The sequence below is a fragment of the Amblyraja radiata genome, chromosome 19 (genome assembly GCF_010909765.2).
Source record: "Amblyraja radiata isolate CabotCenter1 chromosome 19, sAmbRad1.1.pri, whole genome shotgun sequence".
Lineage (NCBI taxonomy): Eukaryota > Metazoa > Chordata > Chondrichthyes > Rajiformes > Rajidae > Amblyraja > Amblyraja radiata.
The window spans coordinates 10,395,854-10,408,627 of record NC_045974.1 but is presented as its reverse complement, the minus strand read 5'-3'; the positions used below and the strand labels follow the sequence as shown (position 1 = coordinate 10,408,627).

The 12,774-nt window shown below is 43.8% G+C and overlaps 1 protein-coding gene across 1 annotated transcript in view; it reads left to right on the top strand.

Annotated features, from left to right (window-relative positions):
- The window catches only part of grm8 (glutamate metabotropic receptor 8), a 272,924-nt gene that overhangs the window by 219,164 nt on the left and 40,986 nt on the right, over positions 1–12,774 (top strand). Inside the window, exon 9 of the mRNA XM_033037645.1 lies at positions 9,467–10,402. Coding sequence (XP_032893536.1) covers positions 9,467–10,402 — 936 coding nt within the window. The remainder of the gene's footprint in view (positions 1–9,466; positions 10,403–12,774) is intronic.

Here is a 12,774-nt window from a genome sequence, read left to right as displayed (position 1 = left end):
TCAAGATTTACTTGTTGACATTGAAAGAGCGGCGCGGTGGCGCAGCGGTGGCATTGCTGCCATGTAGCGCCAGAGACCCAGGTTCCATCATGACTACAGGTAGGGGTGTTTGTACAATCTGCCAGTGACCGTGTGGGTTTTCTCCGGGTGCTCCGGTTTCCTCCCACACTCCAAAGGCGTGCAGGTTTGTAGATTAATTTGGCTTCGGTAAAAAAAATTGTAAATTGTCCCTATTGTGCTAGTGTACGGGGTGATCGCTGGTCGGCGTGGACTCAGTGGGCCGAACAGCCTGATTCCCCGCTGTATCTCTAAGCTAAGCTAAGCTAAACTAAGTTGGACTAAACTGAAGCAACATAGTCATAGAATTAGAAACTGGCCCTTCAGCCCAACCCATCCATGCCGATCAACATGCCTCATCTAGGTACAGTCTACCCTTGTTATTACAGTGTTCAAGATACATGATAAGGGAATAATGTTTAGTGCAAGGTAAAGCTGGTATAGTCAGATCAAACAAAATCCAAGGGTCGGCAATGAGGTAGATAGTAGTTCAGGACTGCACTCTCATTTGGCCCTTATATCCCTTTAAACCCCTCATCCCATGTGCCCATCCCGGTGAAATATAGAGGAATAGATCGGGTAGATGCACAAGGAATAGATCGGGTAGAGTCTCTTGCTCAGAGTAGGTGAATAGAGGACCAGAGGACATAGGTTTAAGGTGAAGTTGAAGGGAAAAAGATAGGAATCTGCGGGGTAACTTTTTCACACAAAGGATGGTAGGTGTAGGGGATAAGCTGCCGGAGGAGGTAGTTGAGGCTGGGACTATCCCAACGTTTAAGAAACCGTTAGACAGGAACATGGCGTTAGACAGGAACATGGATAGGGTAGATTTGGAGGGATAGGGACCAAACGTGGGCAGGTAGGACTAGTGTAGCTGGGACATGTTGGGCCGAAGGGCCTGTTGCCACATAGTATCACTCTATGACTCTATCTATGACTATGACCCAATTTTGGTTTAGATTTTCTGTTGGGAACTTTTCGAGAAACCAAGCTGTTTATTAAGTCTTATCCGTCGGATTCACTGCATGCTGAACAATGGTCTAATCAGAAAAGCATTAGCAAGCATGCGACTCACTGTGGGCTGAATATGTGATTTGTCTTCATGCGTTCAAATTGTCTATCCCACTTTTCATGCACACTAATGTAGCACGATTTGCTTTCTGGAGCAATGTACAATGTGCATTATCCTTTCACTAGGAATTATTATCATCAAAATAACTTAATTTCTTGAATTGGGGATATTATATGGCCATTACATACGGAGTTTTTTCTTGCTTTTGTGAGCATTGGATGGATTAGTAATAAGGCCCATTGAAGCAGTAATGATGTTGGCTCGGAACGAACATTCTCATTGATATTACCTTCACCAATTCTCCTGTCATTTTCTGACCGCTCTATCTCCTGCGGGTCAGAAAGTTTCCTTGAAATTGATTTTAAAACATCCATTGAAGTTTCAAAAATGATTACCGAGCCACATCTTCAGCTTTTCGAATCATAGTTTTGAGAATCAGAGCATTTGCTGGCGAGAGAGGCATTTATTGGCTGTGAATCTGTGTCGCTAACTAACTCGGCCTCTTAAGAGTCAGCGACTTTAGGCGGCGCAGTGGCGCGGCGGTAGATTGCTGCCTGAGACCTGGTTCGATCCTGACCACGGGTGCTGTCTGTGCAGAACTTGTGTGTTCTCCCTGTGACCGCGTGGGTTTCCTCCGGGTGCTCCGGTTTCCTCCCACATCCCAAAGACCTGCAGGTTTGTAGGTCAATTGGCTTCGGTTAAAATTGTCCCTAATGTGGAGGATAGAACTAGTGTACGGTGGGCTGAAGGGCCTGTTTCCACACTGTATCTCTAAACTCAACTAAATTAAACTAAATTAAATTAGGCCATTCGACTCATCAAATCTACTTCGCCATTTAATCATGGCTGATCAATCTTTCCCTCTCAACCCCATTCCCCTGCCTTCTCCCGATCTAATCAAGAATCTATCAATCTCCACCTTAAAAATATTAATTGACCTGGCCTCCACTGCCTTCTGTGGCAATGACTTCCAAAGATTCACCACCAAAGAACTAAAGAAATTCCTCCTCATCTCCTTTCTAAATGTACGTCACTTCATTCTGAGTCTGTGCCCTCTGGTCCTAGACTCTCCCACTTGTGGAAACATCCTCTCCACATCCACTCTATCCAGGCCTCCAAGGAGGTGCTGCCTTACTTTGGAAACAATAAACTGAGCACAATTTTGGAAAGATTCTTTCACCACAAGTAATCTGATCCATATTTATCGCTTGTTGAGTATTTCTAAAGTGAGATACCTGCTTATGTTGCTGTTAGTGTTGGCCTGCTGTGCGGAAATTGCCTCTGATGTTCTACATTGACTGGAAGAAAGTCATTGTTTCTAAATTGCTTTGAGACATCATATTATTATATTTTCATATGAGGTAGGAGGCCATTTCAGCCCACAAAGTCTGTGCTGACTCACAAAGCTATCCATTTCCCACTAATTTTCCCTGATTCTTATTATATAGTCCTGGAGCCATACGGTGTGGAAAGAGGCCCTTTGGCCCAACTAGCCCACACCGGCCAACATGTCCCATCTACACTAGTCCCAGATGTCTGTGTTTGGCCCATATTCCTCTAAACCTGTCCTATCCATGCACCTGTCTAAACATAGAAACAGAAACAGAAACATACAAATAGGTGCAGGAGTAGGCCATTCGGCCCTTCGAACCAGCACCGCCATTCAATATGATCATGGCTGATCATCCAAAATCAGTACCCCGTTCCTACTTTCTCCCCATATCTCTTGATTCCGTTAGCCCTAAGAGCCATATCTAACTCTCTCCTGAAAACACCCAGTGAATTGGCCTCCACTGCCTTCTGTGGCAGAGAATTCCATAGATCTACAACTCTCTGGGTGAAAAAGTTGCCCCTTAAGTTCCTATTAAATCTTCCCCTCCGCACTTTATTCCTATGTCCTCTGGTTCTCCATTCCTCTACTCTGAGCAAGAGACTCTGTGCGCCCACCCAATCTATTCCTCGAGTCCTGGCAACATCCCTCGAAAAACTTCTCTGCACCCTTTCCATTTTCTCCTTGCATTGCCAACAGCTCCCTCTAAATACAACCAGTGACACGTACTAGACGCTATTTATCAACCTGCGCATTTCTGGGGAGTGTGACAAAACCAAGACACCTGGAGTAGTTCCGTGCAGTCACAGAGAGAACGTGCAAACTCCACACAGGCAACAAAAAGTCAGGATTGAACTGAGCTTGTAAGAGCTCTGGAGCCAACATCTCTACTAGTAGCACCGCGCCCACAAAAATGGAGACACAAGGAACTGCAGAGGCTGGTTTACAAAAACCCCCCACAAATGCTGGAGTAACTCAGCAGATCAGGCAGCAACTCTGGGGACATTTCGGGTCTCAACTCAAAACATTACCTATTCATATTCTCCGGTTCTGCTGCCTGATCCAAGTCCAAGTTCAAGTGAGTTCAAGTGAGTTTATTGTCATGTGTCCCTGTATAGGACAATGAAATTCTTGCTTTGCTTAAGCACACAGAAAATAGTAGGCATTTACTACAAAACAGATAAATGTGTCCATATACCATGATATAAATATATACACACATGAATAAATAAACTGGTAGTGCAAATAACAGAAAGTGGTTGCTAATAATCATTGTCCGAGCCAGGTTTAATAGCCTGATGGCTGAGGGGAAGTAGCTATTCCTGAACCTGGTTGTTGCAGTCTTCAGGCTCCTGTACCTTCTACCTGAAGGTAGCAGGGAGATGAGTGTGTGGCCAGGATGGTGTGGGTCTTTGATGATACTGCCAGCCTTTTTGAGGCAGCGACTGCGATAAATCCCCTCGATGGAAGGAAGGTCAGAGCCGATGATGGACTGGGCAGTGTTTACTACTTTTTGTAGTCTTTTCCTCTCCAGGGCGCTCAAATTGCTGAACCAAGCCACGATGCAACCGGTCAGCATGCTCTCGACTGTGCACCTGTAGAAGTTAGAGAGAGTCTTCCTTGACAATCCGACTCTCCGTAATCTTCTCAGGAAGTAGAGGCGCTGATGAGCTTTTTTGATAATTCATAGAGATAACTCCATAGAGTTACCCCAGCACTTGGTGTCTTTTTTTATAGCAACACGATTGATCGGAAATGGGATGTAATAAGCAGAATATTACTGCTTTACCTCGCATTCAAAAAATAAAATGGCTGAAGAGACTCTACTCCTTGGAGTGCAGGAGGATGAGGGGTGATCTTATGGAGGTGTATAAGATCATGAGAGGAATAGGTCGGGTTGATGCTCAGAGTCTCTTGCTCAGAGTAGGGGAATCTAGACCAGAGGACACAGGGTCAAGGTGAAGGAGAAAATATATATATTTTTTTTAGCATTCAGATTTTTAAATTTTATTTATTTATTTATTTTTAAAATATTTTTTTTATTAGAAGCAGTGTACAAAAGTATAAACCACGGCATATGACATAATACATTTATTGTACAGCTTCCATTTTAATTTTAACAAAAATGAAATAGAAAAAGAGAGAAAGAGCAAGAAAGAAAGTGAAAGAGAAAGTGAATGTGAACGAATAGAACCCCTAAACTACCAAAATGAGTGTAATCAAAGAGTGAGTAAAAACATTAAAAAAATTAAGACAAAAACGAAAAAAAGGAAAAACAAACCCCACCAAAGAGTGTTGACATACCTGCTTCATTTCTCACCACACCCATCACACAGTCCGTAAATCGGTTTAATTCCGAAGTTGTGTTGCACCATACTATCCTTGTAATGAATCAATGAAAGGAATCCATATCTTTGAAAATTGCTCTGATTTTCCTGCTAAGACAAGTCTCATATCTTCAAGATGTAGCGTCTCAGTCATAGAAAAGATTTAATCGGAATCTGAGGGGTAACTTTTTCACACAAAAGGTGGTGGGTGTATGAGGTAGTTGAGGCTGGGACGATCCCAAAGTTTAAGAAACAGTTAGACAGGTACATGGATAGGACAGGTTTGGAGGGATATGGACCAAGCGCTGACAGGTGGGACTAGTGTAGCTGGGACATGTTGGCTGGTATGGGCAAGTTGGGCCGAAGGGCCTGTTTCCACACTTTCACTGTATCACTCTATGACTCTTTGAGGAAGAGTCCTGTCCACTGCCCCATTTATAACCATATAACCATATAACAATTACAGCACGGAAACAGGCCATCTCGACACTTCTAGTCCGTGCCAAACACGTATTCTCCCCTAGTCCCATATACCTGCGCTCAGACCATAACCCTCCATTCCTTTCCCGTCCATATAACTATCCAATTTATTTTTAAATGATAAAAACGAACCTGCCTCCACCACCTTCCCTGGAAGCTCATTCCACACAGCCACCACTCTCTGAGTAAAGAAGTTCCCCCTCATGTTACCCCTAAACTTCTGTCCCTTAATTCTCAAGTCATGTCCCCTTGTTTGAATCTTCCCTACTCTCAGTGGGAAAAGCTTATCCACGTCAACTCTGTCTATCCCTCTCATAATTTTAAAGACCTCTATCAAGTCCCCCCTTAACCTTCTGCGCTCCAAAGAATAAAGCCCTAACTTGTTCAACCTTTCTCTGTAAGTTAGTTGCTGAAACCCAGGCAACATTCTAGTAAATCTCCTCTGTACTCTCTCTATTTTGTTGACATCCCTCCTATAATTAGGCGACCAAATTTGTACCCCATACTCCAGAATTGGCCTCACCAATGCCTTGTACAATTTTAACATTACATCCCAACTTCTATACTCAATGCTCTGATTTATAAAGGCCAGCACACCAAAAGCTTTCTTTACCACCCTATCTACATGAGATTCCACTTTCAGGGAACTGTGCACAGTTATTCCCAGATCCCTCTGTTCACCTGCATTCTTCAATTCCCTACCATTTACCATGTACGTCCTATTTTGATTTGTCCTGCCAAGATGTAGCACCTCACACTTATCAGCATTAAATTCCATCTGCCATCTTTCAGTCCACTCTTCCAACTGGCATAAATCTCTCTGTAGACTTTGAAAATCTACTTCATTATCCACAACCCCACCTATCTTAGTACCATCTGCATACTTACTAATCCAATTTACCACACCATCATCCAGATCATTGATGTACATGACAAACCACCAACCTGGACAGAGCTACTGTCGTGCCGCTGCCGATCGGAACGCCTGTTGATGTTTAGTTGAGAGTAGTGTTAAACTTGTTCATGATATATGTATTTTTATTTCTATTTATTTTTTACTGCACACTGAATGGACACTGGTTTGAGTAACGTTTTTTTGTTTCCTCTGGGTATGTGAGTACTCAGGAAAATAACAATAAAGATATACAATACAAATATACAATACAACAACAGTGGACCCAACACAGATCCCTGTGGCACCCCACTAGTCACTGGCCTCCAACCTGACAAACAACCATCCACCATTACTCTCTGGCATCTCCCATTCAGCCACTGTTGAATCCATCTTGCTACTCCACCATTAATATCCAACCATTGAACCTTCTTAACCAACCTTCCATGAGGAACCTTGTCAAAGGCCTTACTGAAGTCCATATATACAACATCCACTGCTTTACCCTCATCAATTTCCCGAGTAACCTCTTCAAAAAATTCAAGAAGATTAGTCAAATATGACCTTCCAGGCACAAATCCATGTTGACTGTTCCTAAACAGACCCTGTTTATCCAGATGCTTATATATATTATCTCTAAGTATCCTTTCCATTAATTTGCCCACCACTGACGTCAAACTAACAGGTCTATAATTGCTAGGTTTACTCTTGGACCCCTTTTTAAACAATGGAACAACATGCGCAGTACGCCAATCCTCCGGCACTATTCCCGTTTCTAATGACATTTGAAATATTTCTGTCATAGTCCCTGCTATTTCTACACTAACTTCCCTCAATGTCCTAGGGAATATCCTGTCCGGACCTGGAGACTTATCCACTTTTATATTTCTCAAAAGTGTCAGTACTTCCTCTTCTTTGAATCTCATAGTTTCCATAGCTACTCTACTTGTTTCCCTTACCTCACATAATTCAATATCCTTCTCCTTGGTGAATACCGAAGAAAATAAATTGTTCAATATCTCCCCCATCTCTTTTGGCTCTGCAGATAGCTGTCCACTCTGACTCTCTAATGGACCAATTTTATCCCTCGTTATCCTTTTGCTATTAATATAGCTGTAGAAACCCTTTGGGTTTACTTTCACCTTACTTGCCAAAGCAACCTCATATCTTCTTTTAGCTTTTCTAATTTCTTTCTTAAGATTCTTTTTACATTCTTTATACTCCTCAAGCACCTCATTTACTCCATGCTGCCTATAATTATTGTAGATCTCCCTCTTTTTCCGAACCAAGTGTCCAATTTCCCTTGAAAACCATGGCTCTTTCCGATTTTTACTATTTCCTTTCAACCGAACAGCGACATAAAGATTCTGTACTCTTAAAATGTCACCTTTTTTTTTTAAATATATTTTTTTATTAAAGGTAATCAATTACAATGCTTCAAACAACTTTATATCAAATTAATTCAATTTGCATTAAGTAAAACACTAGTAATACTTATCTACTGTTTTTTTAGAAATAATGATAGAGAAAGAATAGAGAAAGAATAAATCTTTAAATGTACTTCATTTCTCTTCCACATCTTTCCCATAAAACAAAATGTCCCAATTTACTCTTTTTAAATCCTTCCGCATCTCCTCAAAGTTAGCCTTTCTCCAATCAAAAATCACAACCCTAGGTCCGGTTCTGACCCTCTCCATAATTATATTGAAACTAATGGTATTGTGATCACTGGTCCCGAACTGTTCCCCAACGCATACCTCTGCCACCTGACCCGTCTCATTTCCTAACAGGAGGTCCAGCACCGCTCCTTCTCTAGTAGGTACTTCTATGTATTGCTGCAAAAAACTATCCTGCACACATTTTACAAACTCCAACCCATCCAGCCCATTTACAGAATGTGTTTCCCAGTCTATGTGTGGAAAATTGAAATCTCCCACAATCACTACCTTGTGCTTACTACTAATATCTGCAATCTCCTTACATATTTGCTCTTCCAATTCTCGCTCCCCATTTGGTGGTCTATAATACACCCCTATAAGTGTTGCTACCCCTTTCCCAGTTCTCAGTTCCACCCAAATAGACTCCCTAGACGAGCCCTCTAATCTATCCTGCCAAAGCACTGCTGTAATATCTTCCCTGATAAGCAATGCAACACCTCCACCTCTTGCCCCTCCAATTCTATCACACCTGAGCATTCACCTGAGGATCTCCTCATAAACTGACCGAGCACAGAATCTTTCCACCCATCTACATTATTATCCTCATTAACCCACGACACTTGCAGTGATGGATGGAATATTTAAAATTACACAATTTTTTTGTTGATCACCCATAAATGGATGTAGTTTGCTAATGAATGACCATAAGACACAGGAGCAGAACTGGACCATTTGGCCCACTGAGTCTGCTCCACCATTTGATCATGTCTGATCTATTTTTTTCCCACTGAACCTCATTCTCCTGCCTTCTCCCCATAACCCCTGACACCCGTACTAATCTAGAATCTATCAATCCTTGCTTTAAATGACTTGGTATGAGCAATTAGACATGAGACTTTATTCTTTAGAGATACAGCGTGGAAACAGTCCCTTCAACCCTCCGAGTTCGCCCTGACCAGCGATCACCCCGAACACTAGCACTATCCTACACACTAGGGACAATTTACAATTTTTACCAAATCCAAATAACCTACAAACCTATACGTCTTTTGAGAGTGGGAGGAAACTGGAGCACCTGGAGAAAGCCCACATGGTCACAGGGCGAACGTACAAACTCCGTTCAGAGAGTCCCCGTTAGTGAGGTTCGAACCTGGGTCAATGGTGCTGTGAGGCAGCAACTCGACCACTGCGCCACTGTGCTGCCCCATCTCATCCAGTGATGTTATTGCCGCTAATGATGCATGAAAGCTCAGTTAGAGTCATAGAGTCATACAGCATGGAAACAGGCCCCTCAGCCCTACTTGCCCACACCGACCAACATGTCCCATCTACACTAGTCCCTACTGCCAGTGTTTGGCCCGTTTCGCCTCTAAACCTGTCCTATCCATGCACCTGTCTAACTGTTTCTTAATCGTTGCTGCAAAAAGGCCGTGGAGGCCAGGTCAATGGATATTTTTAAGGCAGAGATTGACAGATTCTTGATAAGTCAGGGGATACTGGGAGAAGGCAGGAGAGAGAGGATGAGAGGGAAAGATACATCATCCATGATTGAATGGGGGAGTAGACTTGATGGGCCGCATGGCCTAATTCTGTTTCTGTACCGTATGACATTCTGGCAAGCCTTCTACTCGCTCTTTGACCTCTCCTCAGGTGAAGGACATGCACTGGGGCGGAGTAGACCCCACCATCCCGCAGTCGGTCTGCAGCCTGCCCTGCAAGGCTGGCGAGAGGAAGAAGACGGTGAAAGGGGTGCCCTGCTGTTGGCACTGCGAGCGCTGCGAAGGCTACCACTACCTGGTGGACGAGTCGACCTGCCAAATGTGCCCGTTCAACCGCAAGCCCAACGCCAACGGCACCGACTGCGAGCTCATCCCCATCATCAAGCTGGAGTGGCACTCCCCGTGGGCCATCGTGCCCGTCTTCATCGCCATGCTTGGCATCATCGCCACCACCTTTGTCATCACCACCTTCATCCGCTACAACGAGACCCCCATAGTCAGGGCGTCTGGCCGGGAGCTGAGTTATGTCTTGCTGACTGGAATATTCTTGTGCTACGCCGTCACCTTCCTAATGATTGCCACCCCCGATATCGTTCTCTGTTCCTTCCGTCGGATCTTCCTGGGGCTGGGCATGTGTATTAGTTATGCCGCGCTGCTCACCAAGACTAACAGAATTCACCGAATCTTTGAGCAGGGTAAGGCTTCGGTCTCAGCACCCAGGTTCATCAGCCCGGCCTCCCAGCTGGTGATCACCTTTAGCCTCATTTCCCTGCAGCTTCTGGGAGTCTTCATCTGGTTCGCCGTGGACCCTCCCCACACCATCGTGGACTACGGTGAGCAGCGGACTGTGGACCCGGAGAAGGCCAGGGGCGTCCTCAAGTGTGACATTTCTGACCTCTCTCTCATCTGCTCCCTGGGGTACAGCATTCTGCTGATGGTCACATGCACTGTGTACGCAATTAAAACCAGAGGCGTTCCAGAGACCTTCAACGAAGCCAAACCCATCGGTTTCACCATGTACACCACCTGCATTATATGGTTAGCTTTTATTCCAATATTTTTTGGCACAGCCCAGTCCGCAGAAAAGGTGAGTGTTTTCATACCTTTTTAATGCCTTACAAAATTGTGAGCGGTTGTTTTAGGCCCCACAGCTGAGGAAGGATGTGCTGACTCTGGAAGGGGTGCAGAGGGGATTTACGAGAATTATCCCAGGAATGAATGGGTTAACATCTGACGAGCATTTTGACGGGACTGAGCCTGTACTCGCTGGAGGTTAGAAGGATGAGGGGACGGGGGGGGGGGTACCTCATTGAAACTTACCGAACAGTGAAAGGCCTGGGTAGAGGATGTTTCCACTAGTGGGAGAGTCTCGGACCAGAAGCCATAGACTCGGAATAAATGGACGTACCTTTAGAAGGAAGATGTGGAGGATTTTCTTTAGTCAGAGGGTGGTGAATCTGTGGAATTCATTGTCACAGAGGGCTCTGGAGGCCAAGTCAATGCATATTTTTAAGGCAGAGATTGATAGATTCTTAATTTGTACAGGTGTCAGGCGTTATGGGGAGAAGGCAGGAGAATGGGGTTAAGAGGGAGAGATAGATCAGCCATGATTGAATGGCAGAGTAGACTTGATGGGCCGAATGGCCTAATTCTGCTCCTATCACTTATGAACACGAACTTATGATACGCTTCAGAAGCAGCTAGATAAGTACATTAGGGAGAAAGAAGTAGACTGTTGTGCTGGGATTGAGTGAGTGAAAATGGAGGAGTATGTGGAGCATACGCAGAAGCATTGATAAATTAGAGATAATAGCTTTTTTCTGCTGAGATTCTCAGGTGATCATGTAACAGAACATCAATTTTTAAATCTAATTTTAATCCCGTGAGTTATTTTAAAGAATCGTGCTCATAGAATAACGATTGCATTAATAAAAGTTGCATTATATATTCTTTATATTTGCTTGTCACACCAGTATTACTTTGATCACTCAACATATTTATTAATAGTGACAAGCAGAAATATGGTTTAAATTAGGGAGCGTTGAAGGTTGAGACATATGAAAGGATTTTTTCTGCAAGCTAACCTTGCTTGCATTAACATAGCTGTCTTTTAGACCGGTAGAGTCACACAGCACTGAAACAGGCCCTTCGGCCCAACGCATTTATGCTGACCACAAGGCTCCATCTAATCTAGTCCCATCTCCCCACATTTGGTCCCTTTCCCTCCAAACCTTTCCTATCCATATACTTGTCCAAGAGTCTTTTTAATGCTAATACACTATTTGCCTCAACTACCTCTTCTGGCAGCTCATTCAGTATACCCACTGAACACTTAGTGAAAAATCTCCCCCTTAGGGTCCTATTAAATCTTTCCCCTCTCACCTTAAACCTATGAACTCTGGTTCTTCTTCTTTCGTGTCCATCTTCCATGTTTCAAATGTTGACATCGTTGTCATCGTCCGTCCTGAAAAGGACGCAAGCTTCCGGCAACAATCAGTGCGAGCCATCACTTGTTGCAATAGATAATGGTGGTAACAGAATTAGCTCAGGATACTTTCAGTTTCCAGCTCCGTGGACGCTTCTGCTATGGGGCCACTTGAGTCCCCTACTCTTGGTAATAAAACTCTATGCATTCACCATATCTGTTCTCTTCATGATTTTGTGCACCTCTATAAGATCAGCCCTCAGCCTCCTGAGCTCTAAAGGAATAATGTCAGAGGCCACCCAACCTCTCCCTATAGCTCAGGCCCTCGAGTCCTGGCCACATCCTTGTAAATCTCCTCTGCACTCTTTCCAGCATTTGTATAAAAGGGGCATGTGCTGGAGTGAACAGTACGGCAGAGAAATCACTCACTGTGTTGAAAGTAGGGTGTCAATGAATTGTTCAGCAGCTTTCACAACCTCGGGAAGCTTGTATAAGCTCTCAATGCATTGATGTACAATTAGATGTTTCCGACGAGCAGTGACAAAAGTAATGCTGGAAATGCCGTGGTAAGCTTGTACATGAGGTTCTACAGGCGCTAATAAGATGATGACCAGAGTTTCATTTATGCTGATTGAGAGCTCGGGCAGCTTACAGCCCAGTGTTATGAATATTGATTTCTCTCACTTCAGGAGCCCTCTCTCTCTATCCCCCTCACCAAGTCGCACTAGCTTCTGGTTTTCACCCTACAAACAACTTACAATGGCCTGTTTCTTTTATCATTGTTACTTTTTTGCATACATTTCATATTTGGATTTTGTCCAGATTAAAGGTGGGGGAGGGGATTTTTTTGCCAGCTTCCAGTTGCTGGAAAATCGGTGGTGGACCTGTACATCAATATATATCATCTATTGTCTATATCATTGTGTGATATCAATGTATGGTTATATTTAATCATATCACGATATAACACAGGGCGGCATGGTGGCACAGCGATAGAGTTGCTGCCTTACAGTGCCCTGTGACCCGGGTTCGTT